Source organism: Lentinus tigrinus (assembly GCF_003813185.1).
Source record: "Lentinus tigrinus ALCF2SS1-7 unplaced genomic scaffold L226scaffold_5, whole genome shotgun sequence".
In the NCBI taxonomy this organism is placed as follows: domain Eukaryota; kingdom Fungi; phylum Basidiomycota; class Agaricomycetes; order Polyporales; family Polyporaceae; genus Lentinus; species Lentinus tigrinus.
Genome location: NW_027137914.1, coordinates 605,108 through 629,118, shown reverse-complemented (window position 1 = coordinate 629,118; position 24,011 = coordinate 605,108). Strand labels below are relative to the sequence as shown.

General features: G+C 55.5%; 12 protein-coding genes across 12 annotated transcripts; 4 read left to right on the top strand and 8 right to left on the bottom strand.

Annotated features, from left to right (window-relative positions):
* Nucleotides 1-2,093: 2,093 nt before the first annotated feature.
* L226DRAFT_457590 (uncharacterized protein) lies at nt 2,094-3,370 on the top strand (the record flags this gene model as incomplete). The annotated part of the gene is made up of 4 exons (XM_067675383.1): nt 2,094-2,149; nt 2,266-2,424; nt 2,514-3,131; nt 3,184-3,370. 4 exons carry the CDS (start codon nt 2,094-2,096, stop codon nt 3,368-3,370), a joined length of 1,020 nt encoding a protein of 339 aa, XP_067538858.1.
* Nucleotides 3,371-3,821: 451 nt separating this feature from the next.
* Nucleotides 3,822-5,117, top strand: L226DRAFT_567946 (DUF1771-domain-containing protein; the record flags this gene model as incomplete). Its single annotated transcript, XM_067684106.1, has 6 exons — nt 3,822-4,202; nt 4,264-4,480; nt 4,555-4,565; nt 4,632-4,752; nt 4,812-4,878; nt 4,943-5,117. 6 exons carry the CDS (start codon nt 3,822-3,824, stop codon nt 5,115-5,117), a joined length of 972 nt encoding a protein of 323 aa, XP_067538857.1.
* A 304-nt stretch (nt 5,118-5,421) lies between these two features.
* L226DRAFT_502718 (GroES-like protein) lies at nt 5,422-6,970 on the bottom strand (the record flags this gene model as incomplete). The annotated part of the gene is made up of 6 exons (XM_067677894.1): nt 6,931-6,970; nt 6,471-6,881; nt 6,365-6,419; nt 6,074-6,284; nt 5,603-6,009; nt 5,422-5,541 (listed from the first exon to the last, which is right to left on the bottom strand). Exons 2-6 carry the CDS (start codon nt 6,728-6,730, stop codon nt 5,422-5,424), a joined length of 1,053 nt encoding a protein of 350 aa, XP_067538856.1. The 5' UTR covers nt 6,731-6,881; nt 6,931-6,970.
* Nucleotides 6,971-7,611: 641 nt separating this feature from the next.
* Nucleotides 7,612-8,830, top strand: L226DRAFT_481001 (uncharacterized protein; the record flags this gene model as incomplete). Its single annotated transcript, XM_067676913.1, has 3 exons — nt 7,612-7,965; nt 8,019-8,198; nt 8,247-8,830. Coding segments are annotated over exons 1-3 (1,110 nt in total), but the record flags the coding sequence as incomplete, so codon positions are not given.
* A 196-nt stretch (nt 8,831-9,026) lies between these two features.
* On the bottom strand, nt 9,027-10,378 carry L226DRAFT_531628 (uncharacterized protein). The gene is made up of 5 exons (XM_067680114.1): nt 10,357-10,378; nt 9,840-10,120; nt 9,627-9,774; nt 9,472-9,572; nt 9,027-9,419 (listed from the first exon to the last, which is right to left on the bottom strand). The coding sequence occupies exons 1-5, from the start codon at nt 10,366-10,368 to the stop codon at nt 9,134-9,136; spliced, it is 828 nt and encodes a 275-aa protein (XP_067538854.1). The 5' UTR covers nt 10,369-10,378; the 3' UTR covers nt 9,027-9,133.
* On the bottom strand, nt 10,106-11,731 carry L226DRAFT_288345 (uncharacterized protein). The gene is made up of 7 exons (XM_067673609.1): nt 11,454-11,731; nt 11,168-11,391; nt 11,035-11,100; nt 10,885-10,968; nt 10,668-10,774; nt 10,508-10,608; nt 10,106-10,453 (listed from the first exon to the last, which is right to left on the bottom strand). Exons 1-6 carry the CDS (start codon nt 11,626-11,628, stop codon nt 10,590-10,592), a joined length of 675 nt encoding a protein of 224 aa, XP_067538853.1. The 5' UTR covers nt 11,629-11,731; the 3' UTR covers nt 10,106-10,453; nt 10,508-10,589.
* Nucleotides 11,732-12,354: 623 nt separating this feature from the next.
* Nucleotides 12,355-13,662, bottom strand: L226DRAFT_567942 (uncharacterized protein; the record flags this gene model as incomplete). Its single annotated transcript, XM_067684105.1, has 6 exons — nt 12,355-12,537; nt 12,609-12,707; nt 12,780-12,924; nt 12,975-13,090; nt 13,143-13,381; nt 13,452-13,662. The coding sequence occupies 6 exons, from the start codon at nt 13,660-13,662 to the stop codon at nt 12,355-12,357; spliced, it is 993 nt and encodes a 330-aa protein (XP_067538852.1).
* Nucleotides 13,663-14,059: 397 nt separating this feature from the next.
* On the bottom strand, nt 14,060-15,775 carry L226DRAFT_502715 (uncharacterized protein). Its single transcript, XM_067677893.1, has 3 exons — nt 15,405-15,775; nt 14,818-15,344; nt 14,060-14,757 (listed from the first exon to the last, which is right to left on the bottom strand). The coding sequence occupies exons 1-3, from the start codon at nt 15,604-15,606 to the stop codon at nt 14,143-14,145; spliced, it is 1,344 nt and encodes a 447-aa protein (XP_067538851.1). The 5' UTR covers nt 15,607-15,775; the 3' UTR covers nt 14,060-14,142.
* Nucleotides 15,776-15,943: 168 nt separating this feature from the next.
* L226DRAFT_543698 (glutathione S-transferase) lies at nt 15,944-16,929 on the bottom strand (the record flags this gene model as incomplete). Its single annotated transcript, XM_067682216.1, has 6 exons — nt 15,944-16,010; nt 16,068-16,148; nt 16,211-16,330; nt 16,480-16,554; nt 16,657-16,809; nt 16,871-16,929. 6 exons carry the CDS (start codon nt 16,927-16,929, stop codon nt 15,944-15,946), a joined length of 555 nt encoding a protein of 184 aa, XP_067538850.1.
* A 543-nt stretch (nt 16,930-17,472) lies between these two features.
* L226DRAFT_502713 (uncharacterized protein) lies at nt 17,473-18,750 on the top strand. Its single transcript, XM_067677892.1, has 3 exons — nt 17,473-17,699; nt 17,753-17,974; nt 18,150-18,750. Exons 1-3 carry the CDS (start codon nt 17,549-17,551, stop codon nt 18,464-18,466), a joined length of 690 nt encoding a protein of 229 aa, XP_067538849.1. The 5' UTR covers nt 17,473-17,548; the 3' UTR covers nt 18,467-18,750.
* L226DRAFT_502709 (uncharacterized protein) lies at nt 18,391-22,763 on the bottom strand. Its single transcript, XM_067677891.1, has 11 exons — nt 22,657-22,763; nt 22,417-22,598; nt 21,376-22,083; nt 21,103-21,318; nt 20,956-21,047; nt 20,678-20,903; nt 20,450-20,616; nt 20,202-20,393; nt 20,068-20,151; nt 19,582-20,014; nt 18,391-19,526 (listed from the first exon to the last, which is right to left on the bottom strand). The coding sequence occupies exons 1-11, from the start codon at nt 22,676-22,678 to the stop codon at nt 18,606-18,608; spliced, it is 3,243 nt and encodes a 1,080-aa protein (XP_067538848.1). The 5' UTR covers nt 22,679-22,763; the 3' UTR covers nt 18,391-18,605.
* A 95-nt stretch (nt 22,764-22,858) lies between these two features.
* Nucleotides 22,859-23,861, bottom strand: L226DRAFT_531621 (60S ribosomal protein uL11). Its single transcript, XM_067680113.1, has 4 exons — nt 23,810-23,861; nt 23,654-23,749; nt 23,446-23,593; nt 22,859-23,387 (listed from the first exon to the last, which is right to left on the bottom strand). Exons 1-4 carry the CDS (start codon nt 23,822-23,824, stop codon nt 23,149-23,151), a joined length of 498 nt encoding a protein of 165 aa, XP_067538847.1. The 5' UTR covers nt 23,825-23,861; the 3' UTR covers nt 22,859-23,148.
* Nucleotides 23,862-24,011: the final 150 nt, after the last annotated feature.

Sequence of the window (24,011 nt, the reverse complement as noted above, 5' to 3'; positions counted from 1 at the left end):
GTCGACGCGTCATGCGCAATGACTTGCCTTTCGGAGGCAAGGTCGTTGTGCTTCTCGGTGACTTCCGTCAGACCTGCCCGGTAGTGCGCAACGGGAGCCGCCGTGAGGTCGTCGACTCGTCGATTCGTTCCTCGCCGCTGTGGAAAGAGTTCACCACCTTCCGCCTGCACCAACCTATCCGCAACGCCGAGGACCTTCCCTACGCCGAATTCGTGGATCTCATCGGCGAAGGCGCGGGCCCGCATGTCCCGCTCGACCTGTTGCAACGTGTGCATGACCGCAGGGCGCTCATCGAGTTCGTCTACCCGGACAATGTCCTGAGCGATCCTGCTCTTTGTCTGGCTCGTGCAATCCTTGCTCCGACGAACAGTCAGGTGGACGAGTACAATGCAGAGATCCTCGCGCGCATTGAAGGTTACAGCCGCAGGTTCTACGCTGCGGATTCGCTGCAGAACCCCGAAGACGTCGACGACACTGCCCCTGCGCTTCTTCTCGAAAAGGCCGAACATGAGTCCATCCCGGGCATCCCTGCTTACGCGTTGGACGTGAAGGTGCATGGGGTTTACCGTCTCCTGTGTAACTTCGCGCCAGAGCGTGGACTTGTCAAGAACGCTCGCGTCGTCGTGGTCAACGTCGGCAAGAAAATCATCACTGTGCGCATGCTCCGCGGTGTTGGCGGTGTTGGCTCAATTGAGTCTGAGGACGTCCTGATCTCCCGCATCCCATTCATGACCATACTGGACTCGGGGCACACTCTCATCCGGAGGCAGTTCCCACTTGCACCGGCGTACGCGACGACGTTCAACAGTTGCCAAGGCCTGACGCTGGACGTTGTTGGTGTGGATCTGATACGCCCCGTGTTCTCGCATGGGCAACTGTACACTGCGTTGTCGCGCATCCGCCACCGGAGCCATGCAAAGGTGCGCCTACGTCCCTGGCAGACGAAAACGAAGAACGTCACGTACCATGAAGTTCTGCTGTAATGCCCGCCTTGCCACCCCACTCTATCGTTATATTGTATATCGTACCTACATTGTTGACACATAAATCGCTACCGCTACTCTAGAGCCTGGATACATAACTATACTATCGTTGCTTGCTTGCTTGGTCCCACCCGCCTTCCAGACTGCCTTCTGTCGTCTCCGTCCTGCTCCCGGTTCGGTACAAGCTTGCAGCGTGCGAGATTGTCCGGTGAGTCTATCTCTTCGCCTTGAAGGCAGCGATCAGGTTCTGAGTGATGATATGTATTCTCTTCAGATTCCTTAGCGTGTCGCCCGAGTTACCCAGCGGCATTATCAAGACGTGTGATCCTGGTCGCCAATCGTTCGTCGGAAGCCTGAGCAAGGAGGGGCGTCACGGAACCAAGATTGACACCTACGGCATGTTCACGCTCAAACTTCCCAGTCTCTCCTCCCGTGGTATCGACGCTGGCGTGGCAGACATGCAACGCAGTCCGACGAGTCGCTGAGACGGGGTTTTTGCAGAATTCGTGAGCATTGGTGGGGTTCTACTCGGGAACTCCAACCGCGTACTCAAGACGAGTCTGCTATGACGCAGAACGAGTGAGCTGATCATAGTATATCTGCCGCTGCTGACAGAACACTCTCCCCGTTTGCCGTAAGACGTGGTACCACGCCGGTGTCGTGAGGAGGTCCGGTGACGGTTTTGGCGTTCGATACCAACTCCTTGACTGTGTTTTGTCCAAAGTTCGCCTACCGCAGCGGACCAGGGCATCGAAGCTGGCCTTGGCAGGTCCCTCGAATCTTGTACTGCGATACCGGTCTTCTCTTGAAGTTCATGCAGGGACCTTGTGCTGGATGGTCGCCACAAAGCTGCCACCACGGTTGCCTAATGCGGGGGTGCAGCGGCCCACGTGGGCTGGTGGCCGGGGTCCGGGCGGCTGAGGATGGCCACGGGACCCCGGAGGTGGAGATGATAACACAGCACGCCTCGGCGCCCAGCCACCCAGGACTCTCGACGACTCTCGACACTGACCACCTCTCTTCGCGTCGCACTCGCTGTTCCCCCTGCTTATCTCAAACCATCTTCTGCCTTTCAGCCCTTTGAAACCTCTGCAAACAAGTTGGCACCACATGTCGAATTTGAATTTTACCAATATGTCGAAACAACAATCTAGTATTTGCCCCACGTACGTCCATTCCGTCGCCCCATGTCGCCTCGGCTGTCGGTGGACGATGCTCGACGGAACGAAGGCACATGGCTGTCTGATCACCGGAAGGGGTGCTAATCTTTCTTTCTTCACAGCAACGGTCGTCAAACCGTTGGGGATGGGGCTTTCACAACCGACATGACTCCTAGCGTGATTGCAGTCTGCCACATGGAGGGCACGAACTCCATGTACTACTACTCTACTACGTTCTCTGGCGGGCCCGGGGTGAGTGTCTTCCTCCGTTCCGCCGTTACGTCTGTTGACTAACGTATCCCGCGTCGTCTCTTCGTGGTCTTCTCTTCTTCGCATGAATCTCGCTATGTGCATCTCCCCGCATCTACAGTGGCGGTTTTGACATTCCTACCGCAAAATGCCCTCCTGACCGAGGGTCGTCAGACTGGGTGACAGACAGTCTGGCGCCATCTACTCTTCCCCCGCTCTCCTCCTCGCCCACTCCTTCCTACGACTCCTCCAGCGATTCCGCTGCTTCCACGCTTTCGTCTCTCGGTTCCCAAACCCATTCTCGTCTGAACACAAACTTTGCTGCACGCCCCTACGATTACCCGCCCACCCCGCCTCCGGAAGAGTCTCCCCTTCGCCTTTCGCCGGAGTTTCCGCTTGCGCCGCTGCCCAATGCCAGTGCCCCACGTGCGATCCCGGAGGCTCACCATCGCGGTGATGTCGCCAGTTCTGCCGGACTTGCCACTCCTCCGCTGACCCCGGACGACGGCTCGGAGGATGGCGAGGGAAGCCTGTCGGCGCTTGGTGCGAAGCAATCTGCGTTCCTGTCGATTCTCTTCCCTAGGAACGCGCTTGGTGCGGCTCCGTATGCAAAAAGCGTCTCGATTTCAACGCCTGGTACTGGTGCAACTTTCGACGGTGTAGTGCTCTCCCTCCCAGGCCAGCCGAAGACGTTCTACGTCGACGGCAAGTGCGCTGCTCACGTCAATCTTCGCGAGAGGTACGTACACCATTCCTCACGCCCTCAGTATTCCGCTGACGGACTGATACAGCATCGTCGCTCTACTTGACCTCGCCGATGAGCAACTTGAGTGCAGTGCGCTCGTTATTGCTCTGGAGCGTTCGTCGCCCGCACTCGGCGACCTCCTCCACTCGCTCATGTACGTCGGTGGGACGGTGGTCACCAAGCCTCCGTTCCCCGTCGATCCCGGGTATGTACTCGTGGGCCTGGAGATCTAGGTGGACATATGCTTGCTTTGACGTTCGGATTGAAATCATCGTTTGGGTCGGGAGACGTAGTGTGAAAGGTTTCGGCGTCGTTGGAGTTCGTGGATCGCTGTGGTATCACGTTCGAGGGGAGATGTTGGGTGTAGTTCGTGCGGAGAGTTGTTCTCGTTTCTTCCTCACTCTGTATCGGCTCCTTCGTAGTTCTATATATTCACGACACATATGCGAACAATACTATCTACTTCACTGTTTCCCTTTCTTTGTTGCGGTAAACTCACGGCATCAATCAACAAACACTCCCAGTCCTCAGTCGCTTTCCGCCATGTATGCATGACGTCCTTGGGCATCAGCGCCTCGTACCTCGATGTCATGACGGCAGTCGACTTCACGAACGCGGAGCACCACGCGCATGCAACGCGCCTCAGAAGTCCTTCGTCCCCCGACACGCTGAAGCATAACTGTCATGGGCCTGCTCTCTGACCTTATTGGCGGCCTGTTCAAGTGCCTCTGTGGCGGCAGCGAAGGAGAAAGCAACGCATACCCAGGAGGACAACAGGGCCGTCCCCCATCTCGGCCTACAGACGTATACGTGCCCCCAACCGTCCCACACCAGCCGCAAGTCCAGCAGCCTGCTCCGATCTACCCTCCATCGCAGCCACAGCGACCGCAGCACGCGGAGAAGCCTCACAAGCCTGCGCACCAGCCCCAGGAGCCACATGGACCGAAGAAACACAGGAAGCATGACAATGGGAATGAAGTCGGCGCGCCGTACATAGTGCATACCCCGGGACATGTGAGCCCACCCTCTTCTCCGCCGTCCCGTCCTTGGTCTCCTGGTCGACCGGTATGTATTTTATCGTCTTTCTGCTGCCGCGCGGCCCTCACTGTACGCATCAATGGCATAGGATCCAAACCAGGTGAACCAGCACAATGAGTACTATGTTGGCCTACGCGCACGCGCGAACGCGGCGGGAGACGATATGGCGCGTAACTTCGACGAGGCACACAAGGCATACGAGAGCGGAGATGGTGCGCGAGCGAAGGAGCTGTCGAACGCGGGCAAGGCTGCGCAGAAGGAGATGGAGAGGTTGAACGACGAGGCTTCGGCGTGGATATTCAGAGGTACGCCGGTCTCCCACTGATGAAGTATGTGACAGGGGCATGAGACTGACGATGTACGCGCTGTACGCTGTCAGAGAATAACACGGTAAGCTTTCTTCAACGTAGTGCGGAGGCTAGAACCGTCGAAGGTTGACTAGAATCGCTGTGACAGGATAGCAAACCCGGTGAAGTCGACCTACATGGGTTATACGTGAAGGAAGCCATCCGCTATGCTGACAAGTCTATTGGGGAGGCTCGGGCGCGCGGTGACTCGAAGATTCACTTCATCGTCGGTACGTATCATATGGCTTTTCGCCTGCGTGCGTCGTACTTACGACCGTGCGGGTCACAGGCAAGGGCTTACACTCGACTAACCACGTCGCCAAGCTGAAGCCTGCGATAGAGGAGTTGATTCAAAAGTAAGTGCTTCATGACAGCACAGAGACAACATGTGACCTGCAGCTAAGCACGGCGTCGATGCAGGAATGGCCTCGTTGCTGAAATGGACGAGCAGAATGCCGGCGTTCTCATCGTCAATTTGGATGGCAAACAGACAGGTCGCGGACCTGTTTTGGGTCCAGACGAGCTCACAAGAAGTCTGGAGAGGAAAGATGAATGTATAATCATGCATCGTGCTGTTCAGCTGTATATCATTTAAGACCATGTATGCCCTCAGCCAATCCTGTTTGCATAACGGATTCTTGGACTCGGGGAGATCAGGCTACCGTGGGAGTACGCCGTGAGGCTCTTCGAGCCCCCGTCATGCAAAGATGGAGCGAGCGGTGGGTGGTAGATAGGCACTACTTGAGGAGCCGAACTCACGAGCGAGACATGGCGCCAGAAATCAAGAGCGGAGTACTGTAACTCTTGCAACCGAAATCCAGTTGTGACATTTAGGCTGCAGACGTCTGTCCACGCTTTATTAATGATTCATTATGTCAACTGCAACATTGAAGAGGCGTTCATGCGAACTCCTGAGGATGCACGATGAGTTTCGTCGCAGAAACACCGTTGGACTTCAGGCGCTCCAACCCCGCAGGTATGGCGGCTAGGCCACCCGGGACGACTTCGACGCGATTCGGCTGGCCACCCAGTACGGTTAACGCGGGTAAGAGACTTACTAAAGCTCACAAAGTAACGCACCTTTAGCACACCTGATTCAAGCCACCCGCCGAGCTTCTGGCACATAGCGACGGCGATATCCCTGTTTGGAGGAATATACAGGCTGCCGAAGACCTCGACGATCGTCTTGCGATCGGAAGCTTTCTCAGGCTCTGCGGGGAGCTCCTTCGGGAAGGTGAGGACGAGCGTCCCACCAGAAGAAAGGGCGGTATATGCGAGGAGCTGCGTGTCGGGCAGCGAGATAGCGTCGTACACAAATGAGATGGCGGTACCTCCGGTGATATCGCCGAGCTTGGACATGAGTGCCGTGGGAGAAAGGTTGCGATCTAAGACATGCGACGCTCCTAGAGACGAGAGCAGGGGAGTGTTTCTCAGGGAGGCGGTGGTGATGATGGGTGAAAACCCTGACAACTTTGCCATCTGTATGACTGTGGCCGAATGATGTCACGGTGAACGAAGGCTCTGACCCTTGTAAGAGTTTGTGGGGCGTACCACATTGTCCTACGGAGGATGAACCACCGACTATCAGGATTGGCTTCCCCGCGTACGCGTTGTGTCCAGCTTCGTTCCAGGGATGGATGAGGTGTGCACTGGTGGACTCGGGACGTTGATTGTACATTCCAAGAACTGCTGTCGATATGGCGACAGGAAGGGTAGCAGCTTGGTCAAATGACAACTTTGGGGGTATCTGCAGACGTTCAGGCTCTTGGTGACAATGGAGACGTCTTGGACTAGGCACCGGTGGCTGAGAGAACGCACCTTGACCGTAATATCTGCGGGAACCAGAGAATATTGCTGGAAGGTGCCAAAGGCTGGTTCGAAGAAACCCTGGAAGAGACTGAGGCACCGTCAGTCCGTGCTTGAGATGTCCGAGCGGGGTGAAACTCACATCCGATCGCCCTTGACGAGTGTCTTCACGTTCTCGCCCGTTTCCTCGACGACTCCAGCCGCATCAGTACCGAGGATAGCGGGATAATTCTCGATGTAGATCCCCATCGTCTGGATCTTCCACTCAACGGGGTTAAGAGCAGCCGACTCGACTTTGACGAGGACGTCTGTAGGGCCAGGCCGATAGACAGGGACATCCTGTAAAGAGAAGAGGCCCATTTTGATAGGCAGGACAAGGGCTTTCTGCATCCGGGGTGCCATAGGTGTACAGCGAAGAGATGGACGATAGAGGTGAGGAACTGGTGCGACGAATCCTCACTCTCTTTATAGATCTTGCCATTGGGAACAGCCGGGGTCCACAACTTGCAATATTGTTGTTGTGCGTGGCTGTAGCTTCGTAACCGCCTGTGGCCTACGTATATCTAGTTTAAGTGGTGGCGAAAACATGACCAGGCGCTCACTAGAATGCATGTGCGGTGTGCAGCCTCGGGCATGTGGCGATACAGCCCGACGACCTTCGTTCTGGATCGGCGGGGTGAGAAAGGGCATATAGAATATCTGATCCTTCCAGGCCGAACAGGAGGCAACTTCAATTCGGCATACTCATTCAGCGCCTCGCAAGTAATCACTGGGAGCTTTCTATACCACACACCTGGTTCCAAACGAACAATTCTGTACGTGTCCTCTGACCCTGAGACTGCGCAGTGAATATTTACCAGCCTCGGGCATGTCCCTGATGCCCGGAGAGCCCGCCGAGGTCGGAAACCAGATAGTGGCTACATGTAGGAGCACTGAAACTCACTTGTTATTCCGTAAGATTCAGAATAGCATGCTCCGAGTCCGAGGAAGTCGCCCAATTTACCAGCGGTGACGGGGACTTATTGTGTTCAGTGTCGTGAGACGCACGCCGGTCGGAAACATGGGAGCAGAATGAACTAGTACCAAGCCTGAGACGTGGTCGGCGGTCTTCAGCACGTAGGAGCACACGGGCGAGTGCAATGGATCGCAAGACCTCGTAGTAGTAGTACCGTTTACCACAACAGGACGTAGAGTCAGTGACGTAACAATATCTCACGGGCGGCGGCGCTTGGGTTTCCTTTTCGCCCTGCGGGGGCGCCAACCGGCTTTGAACCGCTACGACACGCCCGCCATGCTCGAAAACGGTTCGGGACGGCCGAGGAACGGGTCTATGCTGATGAAGGGACGAGATGATTATGCCGGTCTACCCGACTCTCCCACCGAGGATTTGCCGACAGAGTCATTCTCAAGAAAGTTGCGAGCACAGCTCCATGGTACCCGCAGATCTGCCCTCTTTCGCTTCGACGCCTGGCTGTCTGGTGCATTCCCATCCTCAATCCGTCCTTGGCTCCTGACTATCCCGTCTGTGTCAACTTTTCTCCTTGTCTATGGCTTCTTCAGCGTGGTGGCATTCTCCGGCCACGTCTCTTCTGGGATCAGTGCAATGCAATTTTCTCATACTTTCACGTCTTCTCAAGGTGCGTTCAACATGATTGAGATATCTTGGTGTGTTTGCTGAACTATGCAACAGATGTCTCATTTGCGGCTCTCCCGGATGACCAACTTATGTCCAAGGTCTCGTCTCTACGACCTGTCCTGCTTGATCCGGACGTTCTCTCCACTCCCGTGGAAGCTCAAGTGCTATCGGCTTGCCTGTGGACGACAGACGACGATGTTGACCTGGTCCCTACATGGGCAGCCAGATGGGCAGGTACGTTTCTGGTCCTGTTCTTCAGGGCAGCTTTGTTCATGCTCACAGGCCCGGTATCTCTCCTCGTGACAACGTTCGCCGTGCCGTCTTCTGCGGAGCACATCGGACTCCTTGCGAAATTGGCGCATATACAGAAGGATCACGCCTCTCTGAGAACTAGGCTTATGGTGCACGTCCTCCATCTCGCCCCGGCAGCCGAACTGCAACCGAACGCCTTCCTCAATCTGGCCCGTCTGCTCTCTCCGAGTCCTCGAACTGTCCTCTTTCCCGGAAACCTATCATATGCGCCTCCCAAGACCCTCTACAAGACGCTTGTGTCGCAACAGCCCTCTTCCTCTTCGGCGCTTTCTCCTGCGGGACGCACACGCAAGCGGAAGCCCGTCGTGCTCACCTCGAAAGACCACATGTCATTCCCGTTTGCTTCTCTTGCTCCGGTGGTGATCGCCCGCGACGACTCGACGTGGTGCACGGAACGGTTCTTCGCTGGTATGTCCCGCGCTGGCGACTGGGAGGAGTGCCTGTGGCAAGTCTGGCTGGCGAACTTCGGTGGCGTGGAAGTGAAGCAGGTTCAAGGCTGGACTTCGTCCGGAAGTGGTGTTGACGCCGATGTCATTGAAAACCCTGCAGCAGTACGTCTATGTGCTTGACCCGTCTCTTCGTAGCCGTTGCGAGTCTCACTTGACGGCTGCTGCCCTATAGGTCAAGCTGCATCGTCGCCTGGTATCGCGCTTCCGGAGCGAGACGTGTTCACTCGCTATGCGGCGGTTTGCCGCTCTTCGGGACGCACGCAGCAGCGCTGATACCAAGAAGACCCGTTGGCTCAAGCGTGTTTGTCGCTCGTGGACCTCCGTCTGATGGCAGTCAAGTCTTTGATTCGCCTGAAGAGATCCATAGCACATGTCATTGTCTGTATGTTCCAAGTTCCCCATCATATGTTAGGTCATCACATATCCGCACGTGCTGCATCTCCATTGCGTGCGTATAGTTGGCATTGGGCATCCCCTCGGGCACGATGAAGGTCCTTTCGGTGCGCCCACCGTTGAGGTTGGTGTAACAGCAGCACATGCCAGCTTGTGTATGAGTGTTCCAATTGTCCCGGCGCATTCCCGAAGATCGCCTCGGGCGAACCGGTCTATCCATTGTGGTAGGCGGATGGTGACGTCGGGATGCTGGATGTGCGTGAGTAGAAAGTCGAGTTCCATGTCCTCGATCTCGGGGAATCTGCATCGTATGTATTGGGACGGTATGAGGTTGACAACGATGAGGTGCTCACCTGGACGTGAACTTAGAGAACAACTCATCAAGCACGTTTTGCGTAGACAACTTGGCCTGTATATCCGTGCCCGCTTGCATCTTCAGTTCCTCACTGCCGTACTTTGATAACGGTAAGCCATGTCACGCCGCATGGGCAAGCTTTGGATCACTCACAATTGCAGCGAGCCGATACATCGACTTCGGTGAACAGATAAGCAACTGGGTCGGGTCTCTCTTGTCGTCGTGGAGGACGAACCCCTGTGATCTCAAGGGCGCGAAGGCGACTCTCCCTGTGTATGCAAAGAAGATGAAGCTGCGCCATCTGAGGTGGACATCATACTGTCAGTTAGTACTATCTGGGAGGAAGAAAGGCGCGTCTCGACTTACGTTCGGAATGCAATATTCGGAGAGACGATACAACGGGCTCCTTTGACCCTCAAATCGTCCTTGGGTTCCTGAGGTGGGGATGAGCCACTAGCATTGATGTGTAGTGCAGTTGATGGGAGCGTGCTTGAGACGTCGCTTGGCGCGTTCGCGGCGTTGGTCGGCTCCGCTGCTGGAGGACTATCATATCCCCTTTCATCGGTCTTGGCGGAGCTAGGAGTGATTGAGACGAAGTCGTCGGTGGGTGTAGCGCTATCCGCGATCCCCCGCTTTGGTTCTTGGCGCTGTTCCCGGGCCAGGACTCATGTCAGCCTATATCTACAGAATGCGGCACACGCCCAGCCCAGATCGTGCATGCGACGACGTGCAACTAGTGCTACTTAGCCCAGGAAGAACTCCGCCCGAACCCGGACCCACTGAATAGTGGCGCCGTTGTCGAGGTGTGTGGGAGTCCACGTTCCGCTAGCTTGCGCACCAGGGCAACCAAGGATGCACTCGCGTGAGGGAGTTCCCCACGTACAATCCTGTCCATCCAAGCCGGCAGATCGGAGAGGCAGCCTGCATCGTTGCAATGGTTGCGAACGTATGTTGCTTCTATTTCAATTATTTCCGGATACCTGTCATACAAGGTCAGAGTCACGCATACAGTGTGAATACTGGGATGAACATACCGCGAAGTGAAGCAAGAGAACAACTCCACTAGTGCTATGGCAGGAGAGAGCTGGTTCTGAAGACTAGTCTTGGCAGCAATCTTCAGTGACGGGATATCGTACTGGAGGAGTATGTGTCAGCCTCGGGTGCCACATCAATTCGCTGGCAGAATACATATACCTTATCGGCAACACGGTACATAGATTTTGGGGAGCAAGAAAGCGACGTGCATGTCGAGATCGGGGAAGCTTTCCGAAGCGAACGCAGAGGAGCAAATGTAACCTGGCCTGTGTAGGCGTAGTATACTAAAGCCCTGAACCTAAGTATCTACGTTAGCGACTCCTAAACGGCCGTGCCTGTTGAGAAGTACTCACGTTTTGAATGCAATATCACCAACCGTTACTGAGTACCGAACGGGTATGCGCTTCAACGGGTCTCCATAGGAGCTTGAGTAAGGGAAGTTTCTGGGGCTGACGGACGACTATCGTGTTGACTAGTTTAGTACAACAGGATAATGTGAGCGGATTCCTGAATGGCAGTCGCGTACCTCAGCAGCAACCTCCTGGTTGGAAGATGCGGTCCCATCGGCGACACCGGCTTTGGGGGGTGAGTTCTGCGAAGTGCGAACCCATCCGTTCAGACTGTACTAGACGCGATAATGGAGTAACCGACTCATTCACCTTCAAGTTCGATGCCTCAACTGGTTCAGGTGCATCGTCCGTCCGGCCATCGCTTGCGCTTGCTCTGTCGTCCTCTCCAGAAGGCGACATAATCTCCTCGTCGTCCAAGTCGCTGTCGGAGTCGTACCCAAACTCGTCCGAGGCCAGTGGGGTGCGGATCGAACTGTCGGAGGAGTCCAAGGAGGTTGCCTTCCCAATATCTTCAACAAAGCCGCCACCGAATACTTGTCAGGTCGTTAGCGCGCATTTAGATGTACTTAGTACCAGTGTATGAGACAAGACTCACAAGGCTTGAAGTAACTCGCAGCCTGTGTCAGGCTGGTACTATGAGCGTAAATCGGAAGAGGTGCATAAACGGATCCGTCGCGACTGCGGCGGGAAAATAGATAGAATTGGGCGTCGATGAAGATGCCGGATGTAAGGGATTGCTCCAGCGCAACTTTCGTCTGGTGTTCCAGCATGTCGTGTATGGTTGTCGAGGAACTGACTTTCGTTGGACGTTCAAATTCGTTGGATGAGCTCTCTCTGTCCGAGTCTATTCCTGCACGGAGAGTCAGCAACCGTCTGCTCCAGCTAATAGAACCAACCTTGGGGCACCGGGACTTCGACGGCACTTGAAATGATGCCGATGCTAGAGACAGTTTGCTGCGCTGGATTTGCGAATACAGAAGATAGCTTCTTTCGAGATTTTGCGCGCGACTGCTTTCCAGACATGGGTGTTAGAAGGAGTTTGGGGTGCGTCGTGCAAGCCTAAGTACCGGCATCTGCAAGGTACGATTACCGCAGCACCACCGACATTCCCATACCATATCCTCCGCGAGCTAGGAACTGAATGAGTGAACCGCGGATCGGTGCGTGATTACCGCAGCTGCATCGATAAGCCGGGAAGTACGTCAACGAGCATGGCTCGTGGCAGTCAGGAAAAGAAGAGAAGAGAAGGGAACACGCACCTTTGGGTCGTGCCCGGCACACTACCCACTGACGGAGGTCAACCGTGACGATCGAATATTTGTTCGGGACTTTCGTTCATGGTCCGACCGAGTGAATTATCGCGCAATCGCAGCAAGATCCGGGCCTCTACATCTTTCCTTACAAAGGGAACCCTGCACTAGTCTCATTGGTTAGGCAGGAATGCCGACATCATATAGCGCTCAACGTGAGCCGATGGAAGTTGGCGCAGTGGAAAGTTAGGGGCGCTTCAACTTGCCGACATCCATGACCAGTTTGTTGACAAGCGTCGCGAACACGTTCGCAGCGCCGTCAGGCAGCTCCCCGTTCGCGAGGTACTGGAACCACCTTGGCAGGCGGGAGAGGAGGTTCGCGTCCCCGATATGCTTGTGGAGGAACTCCAGTTCCATCTTCTCGATTTCCTGGTGCCTATATCACAATGTAAGATGTGAAACCGGGAAGGCGAACGTCAAGGGCATTGGTGGAAACGTACGTGAGGGTGAAGGACGAAAAAAGTTCCGTCAAGATGTTCTCCGTGGAGAGTTTCTTCTTGGTCTTCAGCCGCCTTCGTCTTCAGGGCCTCGATGCCGTACTGCGACACGGAGGCAACAGAAGCACGGGACGATGAGAAACGTAGTAGACGGTGAGCGTACGGATGGCGCACCTTCTCAGCCAAACGATACATTGACTTGGGTGAGCATGGAGGTGGGTCGAAAGGCGCAGCACGTTCTGGAGCCAGCTGCTCCTGCGACTTGAGCGGGGCGAACGCGATCTGGTCAAAGTACGCATAGAATATGAACGCTTTCCACCTGCGCGAGTGTCGTCAGATAGAACGTAGACAGGTATGAGAGATACGTACGTCCGGTAAGCAACGTCGTCCAAGAATACGACACGACCAGGTCTCGCAGGACGGACGACTCCAGTTCCTGATACGTTCTGGTTTTCACTTTGGCCATTGACAGTGCTGCTGTTCCCCTACAGCCAACGTTAGAATCTAGAGTTGCGGTATTGACAACGAGAACGGTACCTCTGTTGTGGGTTCTGTTGTGGGTTCCTCGTGACGTCCCCCACTGGGACCAGCGGGTGCTTCCAAGGACAGCTCTGCCAACGATGTCGCAAGCTTGACATGCGAGTCCTCAGGCTCGTCATCCAGATCGCTGTCTGAGGCATAGCTGTAGTCGTCCATATCGATGGAGGAGGGGCGATTCTGAGGATACGCAGCATCCAGATCGACGATGCCGCACTCAGCAAAGCCCTGCGCGAGCACTTGGCGTACAACGGCAGCATGAGTCGCCTTGTGGTTGAATACTGGGGGTCGGTAATAGAAGTCACACACCGAAATTGAAATGCGACGACGCCTTCCGGATCAACGCGCTGTTTGCGTAGAGCGGCAGCGGGCTGTCGATGGTGCCAGCCCTAGTGCGGCGCGAGAAGGTGTAGAACTTGACATCCTCGAAGGTCCCGTTGGTAATACTTGCCAGCATCGCGAGCGAGAAGGTGTAGAACTTGACATCCTCGAAGGTCCCGTTGGTAATACTTGCCAGCATCGCGAGCTGTGACACTTGCTCTCTGGTCCCCGCATGCTGCGCATATAATTCGTTTGGCTTTCCTCGAGCTCTCCTCGCCATGTTCCTCATCTTCCTACGCTTCTGTTCCTCCGTCGGCACCGGCGGTGTCGGAGCCTGAGGGTGTTCAACTTCACCTACGTCCATGGTGGTACACGCGTACGTGGCGAGTGCTGTGATTGACAACCTGGATAATGATCATTGGTATACGATGTCGGCTGGACATGTGGGTCTCTGTGATAGTGCCGGGGTACATGATATGCAAGTTGGAAAGCCCACATCGATGCCTCGATCGGAGGCCTCCGGCATCGGAGTTCGCCGGTGTTGCGGTATACCACGCGTAACTTGCAAGCGGCTTGCATCTCTCCATGTCAACCACGACCGGTACAACTCTTGTGTATACACACCAATCTATGTCCCAAGAAACAGCGCGTTGACACTGCCTCAACAACATACACTTCACTATGACGACTTGGTATCCTCCTTGACTTCTTCGCTCAGCTGCTTCGCCTTCTTCCCCTTCTCCTCTAGCACCTGCAGCACGGCCTCATACGTCTCCTTCGCCAGCTTCTTCGCGTCCTCACTCTTCTCCTGCGACACCTTCACGAAGACCTGCACGTCCGGCACCCGCTTCAACGCGTCCTCCCCACCGGGCATCGTGCGTATCCAGTCCTGCAAGCTCTCCCACCCGCGCTCTAGTTGCTTGGTGCCCTGCGCCTCCGCCTCACGTGCCTTGTCCTCCACGAACTTTCGGAGCTCGTTCATCTTATCCTTGTTCTTCGCCATGTCGCCCTGCGCCTCGTCCTTGATACGCGAGAAGACTTCTTGCATGCCCGAGCTGCCGCCAGATATTGTCGCAGCGCCCGCCGCGATGAACTCGTCACGGTTGTCGTTCAGGAGTTGTTTGATTTCGGGGGCCTTGTCAAGGTATGGCGTCGCTTCCTTCAACGCGCGGTCCCAAGCCTCTTGAGAAGACTGCTGGGCGAATCTGCGAAGGTCTGAAGTCTTCGACTGGATGAGCCGCCTCGCCTCGTCGACGCTGTCCTGTGAGAAGCCTTTGGAGAAGATGTCTTTGAACTACATGTTCCTTGTGAGTTGATCATCTTCTCAATCGACCACAGACGAGTTCCGGCGTACCTGTCGACTCGTTTCGTCGTATACCCTCTTCGCCTCAGGCCCTTTGGACTCCGCCAACCTCTTGAACTCCTCATATCCCCCACCGAGCTTCTCCGATAGCTGCGGGTACTTCTCACTCAGCGACCCGAACGCGTCTTTCCCCGCCTTCTTTCCCAGCTCCTCGAGCTCTGCGCTGCGACGACGGAGCACGTCCAGGATCTTCATGGCCACCGCTGCATCCATGCTTCCCGAGTCTTTAATGACAACGCTCACTTCCTCGTACCCATCGGAGACGATGCGGTTCACGTCGTCGCCATGTGTACTGCGAAGCTCATCGATGGTGTCAAAAGCGGCGTCGACGTGCGGGCGGGCGCCGGGGATGATGACGAGGTACGAACGCGCGACATCGCGGAGGTAGTCGAGCGCCTCGTTGGGGCTCTTGGGTGCCTTGGACGCGATGGCGGCCTTGGTCTCCTGGTAGTACTGCGACGCTGCGCGAGACGCGTCGATGGCACTCTTTGCGCCGGAGAAGTAGTAGTACATGTAACCTGTGGTGGCCATATCAGTTCGTCTATTCACCCGTATGCGCGCATGAATCCACCGCTTACCACCGAGGAGAACAACGGTACCGCCGGCCACACCGGCCGCTAGGTGTGACGCGTCATAGGACGATGAAGCCCCAGAAGAGCTGGACGTGGACGTAGACTGGAACCTCTGGAAAGTCCGCCTTCCTGCGATGCGACGCGCGGCGAACGCGTGCTTCGTGGCGAGGGTTCTGGTTGAGTGGCGGAGAGCTGCAGAGGCGTTCATGGGGTCTGAGTGTACTGAGGAGAAGGGGTGTATGCTATGGCTCTGCTCGGCCGAGGTGCGGAGTATATATACCCTCGCGCGTCGATGGCCCGCGGCCGTGCAGACGCGTCAGTGACGACACGACTGCCATGACCGTCCTGACGTCATGATCGCGAGCGTACCCAGTGGCAGGTGCCGCCCAGCCTGCCGCAGTAGACTCGAAGACTCTGAACAGGGTGCAAGCTGGCCGACGACTTGTGGCAGACAGGACGACGACAACGACGAGACAGACGGCGATCACTAGCATCATGGCCGGCAAAAAAGCTGACATATGCAGCAATGACCTCAACATCTTTTCTCACCACCCCTGCCACATCGCGAACACCTTACTCATAGCTGGACGACCCAACATCTCGTTATGCCACCTGTCGCAAGGATCAGAATCGAAAGAGGATGGATGGTACAAAGCTTCCCAGACTAACCTGTGCACAGACGGGAAGTCCTTCTCCAAATCGAACCCGTCGTAATCCTTGACCAGGCATGCGAACGCGGCATGATTCCACCTAAGGGTAAGTATGTGTAAGGCGTTGCCACTACTCTACGGACGAATGAAAAGGGGACATACTTGATAAAGCTAACATCGGCAGCGCTATACTTCTCGCCCACCAGCCAGCGGTGCTGGGAGAGTACGCTTTCAAGGACGCCTAGGACACGGATTATCTCCTTCTGGTACCGGATGATGGCGCTGGGGATCTTCTCTGGAGTGAACATGAGGAACTAGCTCGCCTGGCCGTAGTAGGGCCTTGTGGCATTTCGCGTCAGCCGCAGTTTTATTTCGAAGAAGTAAGACTCGGAGAGACTGACCCTTGGCCGGAAGCCTGGAAGAACAGCCACTATAGCAGCTGCATCTTGTCCTCAAACTTCTCGAACGAGATCTTGCGAGTCGGGTCATACTTTTCGGTGACATAGCTGATTATAGACCCGATTCCCTGCACGAAACACAGGTCAGCTCTCCCACAATGCCCCTTCGAAGCATAGCCGAGAGGCGTGGAGTGAGATTTCGGGACGCACCAGATAGCGAAGTCATTGTTCTTGTGGTCTATCAGAGTGGGAATGCGCCCGTTGGGGTTGTACTTCGTGTGTTTCTCCTCCTTTGACTCGTTCGCACTGAGGTTGAGGTAGACGGGCTCATAGTCGAGGCGAGCTCCTCCAGCATGATCATAACTTTCCTAAACATTAAAGCTTTAGTTCCCCTGCAATGGATGAACGAGAAAATGATACATGCCATCCATTTGGAGCACGACCTTTCGCAGTGAAGAACGTGAAGTGATGTTCAGCGGGCATAGCGTTGTTAGATGTAACAAGAACTTGAAGTGGAGTGGCTAGCTGAGTTGCATAGACAGCTCACTATCGTCCACATTTATAGCTATTCTCCTGTAGGCAATCAGCCGAAACACGCCGATGAGCGTCCTTTCTGAGGATAGGCACCCTGCGTCAATGGGTAACGGGTGATCATCCGCCCTGAGCCTACTAAACATTCCCATGGTAAACTAGGTTGCCGGTCACAAGGAGAGCACACATACTCGATATTTCCGATGTGCGAGTACTCGAGTACAGTGAACCACCTCGGCGAGCTGATTCAGTCATACCCGAATGCCGGTCGATGAGCAACCCGATGCGTGCGCATATCAAAACATCAGTTTGAGCAGAAGGAAGACTGCGTGGATGCATCATAGGCGATACGGGCTGCTTCAGGGCTTCCAGGGTCTCGAAGTTCGGGTGGATGAATAACGATGACCGACTCGAAGGAGTCCCGTTATGGTAGCTGCGTTGAAGCCAATAGCCTCTCATCCTAACAAAGCCAAACAAACTACTGCTCCTGCCGCCACAGGCGGCCACCCACGGCGGCGTGATCATTGCTTACGCGACCGCATACACTCAGACCCTGATCTGAACTTCCATCATGTCTGGCAAACAAGGCGCATACGGTGCGCGCGCAGGAGACACCGACTTCCGGAAGAAATGGGACAAGGAGGAGTACGCAGAGAAGGCGCGCCAGCGCGACCAGGAGGAGAAGGAGCGGATGCAGGAGAACGAGGAGCGCTTGAAGCAAGGTGTGTTCGTTGATTCGTGCTCATTCTCGCCTGTCCTCATTTATATGCGTCAGGAAAGAAGCCAAGAAAGTCGCGGAAAGATGACCTTCCAAAACCTACGGAGCTCATGAAGCGCCGCGAGGGCTCCCTGGAGCTCGAGAAGAACCTTGGAAAGACGATAGTTGTTCAGAATGCAGGGAACCGGGGCCCTGGGGTGCCTGGATTCTACTGCGAGACTTGTAACCGGACATACAAGGACAGCGCTGGATACCTGGATCACATAAACGGCCGTGCACGTAAGTCCTCCCATCTACACGCACCCTACTCCCTTGCCCTGGCATCGTGCATCCTAGGATGTTTGCCGACATCCATGCGGCTGGTTTGAGAACCATGCATCGTTCTGCGTGGCTGTTTCAAGCCACGTTGCTCCATATATTGCCTCTTCATTCAGTGCTGACTACCGTCGTACAGATCTGCGTGCATTGGGCCAGACAACCAAGATAGAGCGGTCCACCGTCGAGCAGGTTCGCGCGCGAATAGCGTACCTGCGCGAGAAGACCCGCGAGGCGTCGTCAGCGAAGGAGTTCGACTTTGAGAAGCGTCTAGCAGAGGTCCGCGCACGCGAGGCTGCCTTGCGCGAAGAGAAGAAGCAGGCGAAGAAAGCCCTGCGCGAGCATGCACGCGTCGAGCTTGCGAAAGACACCGCCGCCGCACCAGAGGCCAAGCAGAGCGAGAACGACATGATGGCCATGATGGGTTTTGCTGGGTTCGGCACCACGAAGAAGTGATACCATGTGCGACATTCTCAGGACACTGCGTTCACAGTACGTTTTACACGATCGGGACATGGTTACACTTGTATTCTAGATGCACACTACTGTATTACACTGCTGATTCTGTCTGGCTCTTCTGTCTGGTCGACACCCTCTATCGCCAGGCCAAGGAAAGCGTGAACTTCACCTCGGCGATCTCCTGCTCCTCCTCGACCAAGACGTTGCGGCCCTCGCCTCGCTGGCTGACGTCCCTCGGGACGCTGCGGACTGTCTTCTCGATGGTCTCGCTGTATGCCTCGACAGCAGTGCGCAAGTCGTCGCCGGTGCCTTGCTCGAATGAGTGGTACACGTCAACATCGTCCGTCGCCTGCAGTCCGGCGCGTTTCCGGAGTTTCTGCACGCGGTTGATGAACTCGCGCGCGAGGTACTCCGTCTGCAGCTCTGGGTGTACAGTGATGTCGAGCCGGACGACCACTTCGTTATCCGTGTTCGTGGCGTATTGGGCCGGCCCGCCGCCCTGCTGCTCAGGCAGCTCGATGTACCGCTGCACGGTGAGGTCGCCCGCGACGAGCTCGATGCCTGCGACGGTGAGCTTGCCGGTCTCGACGTACTTGCGTACGTCGTCGCTTGAGACAGAGGGGAGCGCGTTCTTGACCTTGCCGAGGTCTTTCCGCAGCTTGCGCCCGAGGACGGCCCAGTCCGCCACTGCGCGGTACTTGACACCCGCCGCAGCCTCGTCGGAAGTGAAGACGATGTCGCGCACGTTCAGCTCGGACTGGACGTAGCGCTGGAGCTCCTTTACGTCCTCCAAGTACTCCGGGTCGGCATGGAAAACCAAGAGTTCCTGCAGAGGGGTCTTGAGGGAGAGGTTGTGACGTTCACGGACGTTGCGGGTGAGCTCGATGACGGTCTGCATACGCTTCACCTTCCGCTCAATGACCTCGTCGAAGTACTCCTCCTTGACGTCGGGGAACGGCAGGAAGTGGATGGAGCGAACGTCAACGCCGGGCTGCTCAGGGATGAACGGCCGCAAGCCTTGGTAGATGTTCTCCGTCAAGAAGGGTGTGTAAGAAGACTGCGCGAGAAACCATTAGCGGATACATGGATCTATAATCGAAAAGCCTACGTACCATCGTCTGGCACAGCGTGAGCAACGTCTCGAAGAGCGTATTGAGAGCGGCCACGGTGTCCTCTACGCCATCCTCACCCTTTAGTCGTCTCCGGTTGAAGCGGATGTACCAGTTCGTCAGCTCATCGACGAGGTCAAGCAGACGGGGGATGATGGTGTACAACCGATACGCGGCCATCTCCTCGCGCACGAGGCGGATGAGCGACTGGCACCGAGCGAGGATCCAGCGGTCCATGACGTTCTGCGAGATAGCCGCGTGTGCGTGGTAGACGAACTCGCGGCCGGTCGTCTTCTGCAGGAGCGCCGCCTGACCCAGGAAGAAACGGAAGGCATTGAGCCAGGGGAGGAGGACGCGGGAGACGACTTCGCGGACGCCAGCTTCCCGGAAGCGCAGGTTGTCGCCGCGTACGATGGGGGAGTTCACCAGGAACATCCTAAAATCCATGCCGATCAGTACGAGTATGGAATAAAGTTGCTCAGGAGATACCTCGTAGCATCAGCACCATACTGATCGATGATGTTGTTCGGATCGGGGTAGTTCTTCAAGCTCTTGCTCATCTTCTTACCATCTCTGTACCGGAAATCAGCGTATATACCCACTGCATCATACAAAACACCAACTCTGCCAAGACGAGACCGGTGACGATGAGGTTCTTCCATGGAGCCTTGCCGAACAGATGTGTACCAAGGACGAGCAGGGTGTAGAACCAACCACGCGTCTGGTCAATACCCTCCGACACGAAGTCGGCGGGGAAGCCGTTCTCGAACCGGTCTTTGTTCTCAAACGGATAGTGTTGTTGAGCGTACGGCATGCTGTAATCGTTACAGAGTGAGCTCAGACAGATCAATGCCACATCGTAAACACATACCTGCCGGACTCGAACCAACAGTCGAAGACCTCCTCAACACGCTTGAGCTGTCCGTTGCCGGTCTTCGAGGGAATGGTGATATGGTCGATCTTGTCGCGGTGCAAGTCGGTGATGCCTGTGACACCAGACAACCTCTCCAGCTCCTCAATAGACCCGATGGGAACGATCTGGCCGACGCAAGTGAGTCTATTGCCGCACCAACAATATATTGCACGAATTGAGACTCACCTCGGAATAGTCGTCGCTGACCCACAGTGGGATGGGCGTACCCCAGTAACGATTCCTTGAGACATTCCAGTCCCGGGCGTTTGAAATCCAGTTACCGAAACGACCCTCTCCCACGTTCTGTGGTACCCATCGGGTCTCCTTGTTGTTCGCAACGAGCTGGTCCGTGATAGGGGCAACACGGACGAACCACGCAGGAATAGCACGGTAGATCAGAGGAGTGCCAGATCTGTATGATTCAGTCAACGTTGTGACGTCTGTAAACACTAAGCGGTACGGACCTCCAGCAGAAAGGATATGTGTGGTTGATGGTAGACTGAACAATCAAACGACCCTTGTGCTTGAGCACCTTTTGGATCTCCTTATCTGCGGCCTGGTGACAAGTCGTCAGCACATGGGCATTCTTGTATTGACTTGCTATTACTTACCTTCACGTACTGACCAGCGAAATCCGTCACTTCGGAGGTGAAACGTCCGGCATCATCGATCGGGCACGGTGGCATGTCCTCTGGACGCACAATGCCATGCTCGAGAGCGACGCGGTGATCATCCTCACCGAAGGCCGGTGCTTGGTGGACGATACCGGTTCCATCCTCGTCCGTAACGTACGTGTCCGTCACGACTCGGAATGCCCTGTCCTCGAACTATTCATTGGACCACGTTCAGTTGCGTCCGAAACAGCAATCGAAACAGACGCATACCTGCTCCGTGAAGTACTCAAACAACGGGACGTATCTCCACCCCTTCATGTCCGAGCCTTTGAAGGTAGCAAGCTTCTTAAACTTCGCCTTCTTCGGGTCCTTGAACAGGGTCTTGAGGAGGCCCTCGTGCAGGATGAAGTTTTGGTCGCGCTCGTCATCGTGAATTTTGACGTAAGTGAAGTTCGGGTGAACGCAAAGTGCGAGATTGGAGGGAAGGGTCCAGGGTGTTGTCGTCCAGGCAAGAAGGGAGGTTGTACGGTCATCTACGAGAGGGAATGCAACGGTGACCGCTGGATCGTTGACGTCCTTATATGCGAGACCAGCCTCAAAGTTGGATAGCGGCGTTGTGCAGCCGGTTGAGTAGGGCATAACCTTCAGTCCGCGGTACACCTGGTCCTTGTCGTAGAGCGTTTTGAACGCCCACCAGACACTCTCCATGTATGTGGTGTTCAGGGTCTTGTAGTCGTTGTCAAAATCAATCCAGCGACCCATGCGCTCGACGGTCCGACGCCATTCAGACGCGTACCGCATGACGATAGCGCGACACTCCTCGTTGTACTTGGCGATACCCATCTTCATCACGTCGTCCCGGCTGGTGATTCCAAGTTTCTTGTCGATCTCGTGCTCGACGGGCAGGCCGTGGGTATCCCAACCGAATCTACGAATGACATGATGGCCGGTAACATGCGCGTGTCGTGTGACAATATCCTGTGAACAGGAACGAGTCAACCTCAGTCATAATGGTATGGGAGACACTAGTCTCGAAAGGGTAGGATAGCTTGGGGATCATATCGGTGTACTCTGAGTCACGGCTGCAAGTGGCTATGAGATTGAGGAGGCTGCAAGCCCCCATGAAGCAGCAGCCATGGATCGCACAATAAGCCAGTAGCAAGAACTGGACCCAGCCTGGGGAGGACGTTCGTCCCGTGCGCTCTCTTATAATCGAGACGATGATGGGTCGCGAGTTGTAACAGGCTCGTAGATAGATTTGGATAGATCCCCATCCCTGCATCCGAGCACGCAATAAACTTATGGACGCACCTTGATAGTTCCTGCAAGCAAATGGCCGTAATGCGGAAGCCCCGTAGCGAAAGGAGGTCCGTCAAAGAACGTGTATGTGGGCTTTCCCTCTGAGAGTTTCAGGCTCGTTTGAAAAGCATCGATCTCTCTCCAGTAAGCGATGACCTTTTCCTCCTCCTTCGGAAAGTGGAATGGCGCAGATACTGTGTTTTGCCGGAATTAGCTCGAGACGGCGCGTTCCGGCGAGAACAACGAGCTCACAGTTGTGCGGAGGGAAGGACATATCGAGAGCCTTTTGGAAGGCTGTTGCCCCCGAGCAGCAGAGAGGTGAGGGTCTGAAGTCAAGCAAGATGAGCACTCGAGTCAAGTCTGCTCAGTAACTTTCTCCTAGCAGATAAACGCTCGAGTACTCTGCACGATCGGATGATCTCAAGATCTAATCGCCTTTCGGTCCGGGAGCGGTCCGTTGGACATCTCTGCCTCCAATTATCCTCTCGAAACAAGCGTAAAGTGGCCGGAGTTTTATGAGCTTTCAAGAAGTGGAAGAATCATCCTGAAATGCATCATGGACTGCACAATCGGGCCACGAGATTACATGGCAATGGTGCATACAGGTGCAGTCCAGTAGTCATACAATTGCGTACATACACGCATAACCCGCAAAAGTCATCGGACAGCCAGGCTGCGAGTGCGGGCCACGCTGGACGAAAAGTCAAATAATGTGATAGAAAGCATGCCGTACGTGTACATCATCTACTCCTCTGGCACCTCGAGCTCCCCGCTGTTGATCTGGTCGATGATGTCGTGGGGAGGCTGGCCGTCAACCGTGCAGCCAACACTCTGTGCCGTGCCGAGGATCTCCTTCGCGCCGTTCGCGAGGGTCTTCGCAAGGGATTTTGACCGCATGGTGCGTGCGATGTCAAGGATCTCGTCGAAGGTAACGTTACCGGAGTGCTTGATGTTCTTCTCCTTCTTACGGTCGCGTGGGGGCTCTGTGGTTACGAGGAAGTAAGGACATACGCTTGCTCCAACGCAACGATCTCTACACACCCTTGAGCGCCTTGATGACGAGGGAAGAGGCGGAGGGGACGACGTCAACCTTGGCTTGACGGTTTTGGATGGTCAATTGGACGGTTACGCGGAGGCCCTTCCACGCAGAGGTCGCTTTGGCGATATCTTCACCGACCTTCTTCGGCGACTGCATTGCACGACCGTTGAGCATCTGTGTTCACTATCCCAGCAGCACATAGCGACGTACGAGACCCAGAGGACCAATTTTGGGGGCAAGTGCCGAAGAGGCACCGACTTCACCTCCCGTCGCCCGCAGGTAGATGATCTTGATTTCGTTGGGGTCCTAGGAAACAGAGTCCGTCGTAAGCGCAAGGACAGAGACATCCAGAAGATTGCGACGCACAAACTTGGGGGCCATGGCGAGTGTCGAAGGGGAGGGAAGGAGCGGCGGCGGGAGTACACAGAACGACTGGTTAGATTATCCCAGTCCCGTACCGAAGCGTATAGTTCAAAATAAGGTTTGGGAGCGGCTGAGGTGCTGTATAGGTGGCTCGGGAAGTGCCGAGGGCTGGAAAGTGTGCACCAGGCGCTGGCAGGGGGCTGGG

Coding starts and splice junctions, on each gene's coding strand:
- L226DRAFT_502709 (XM_067677891.1), bottom strand. CDS start 22,678: ATGTCCTTCCCTCCGCACAACT. Junction 20,015..20,067: donor TATGGTGCTGATGCTACGAG/GTATCTCCTGAG, acceptor CATGGATTTTAG/GATGTTCCTGGTGAACTCCC. Junction 19,527..19,581: donor TCACGCTGTGCCAGACGATG/GTACGTAGGCTT, acceptor TTTCTCGCGCAG/TCTTCTTACACACCCTTCTT.
- L226DRAFT_531628 (XM_067680114.1), bottom strand. Junction 9,775..9,839: donor CCGAATATTGCATTCCGAAC/GTAAGTCGAGAC, acceptor TGTCCACCTCAG/ATGGCGCAGCTTCATCTTCT. Junction 9,420..9,471: donor TTCTCTAAGTTCACGTCCAG/GTGAGCACCTCA, acceptor CATACGATGCAG/ATTCCCCGAGATCGAGGACA.
- L226DRAFT_502715 (XM_067677893.1), bottom strand. CDS start 15,606: ATGAACGCCTCTGCAGCTCTCCGCCACTCAACCAGAACCCTCGCCACG. Junction 15,345..15,404: donor TACCGTTGTTCTCCTCGGTG/GTAAGCGGTGGA, acceptor TGGCCACCACAG/GTTACATGTACTACTACTTC. Junction 14,758..14,817: donor ACGACGAAACGAGTCGACAG/GTACGCCGGAAC, acceptor AGGAACATGTAG/TTCAAAGACATCTTCTCCAA.
- L226DRAFT_531621 (XM_067680113.1), bottom strand. Junction 23,594..23,653: donor AAATTGGTCCTCTGGGTCTC/GTACGTCGCTAT, acceptor CGTGCAATGCAG/TCGCCGAAGAAGGTCGGTGA. Junction 23,388..23,445: donor CGTCATCAAGGCGCTCAAGG/GTGTGTAGAGAT, acceptor TCGTAACCACAG/AGCCCCCACGCGACCGTAAG.
- L226DRAFT_502713 (XM_067677892.1), top strand. CDS start 17,549: ATGTCTGGCAAACAAGGCGCATACGGTGCGCGCGCAGGAGACACCGAC. Junction 17,700..17,752: donor CGAGGAGCGCTTGAAGCAAG/GTGTGTTCGTTG, acceptor TATATGCGTCAG/GAAAGAAGCCAAGAAAGTCG. Junction 17,975..18,149: donor TCACATAAACGGCCGTGCAC/GTAAGTCCTCCC, acceptor ACCGTCGTACAG/ATCTGCGTGCATTGGGCCAG.
- L226DRAFT_288345 (XM_067673609.1), bottom strand. CDS start 11,628: ATGCTGGAACACCAGACGAAAGTTGCGCTGGAGCAATCCCTTACATCC. Junction 11,392..11,453: donor TGCGAGTTACTTCAAGCCTT/GTGAGTCTTGTC, acceptor CGACCTGACAAG/TATTCGGTGGCGGCTTTGTT. Junction 10,969..11,034: donor ACCAGGAGGTTGCTGCTGAG/GTACGCGACTGC, acceptor TCAACACGATAG/TCGTCCGTCAGCCCCAGAAA.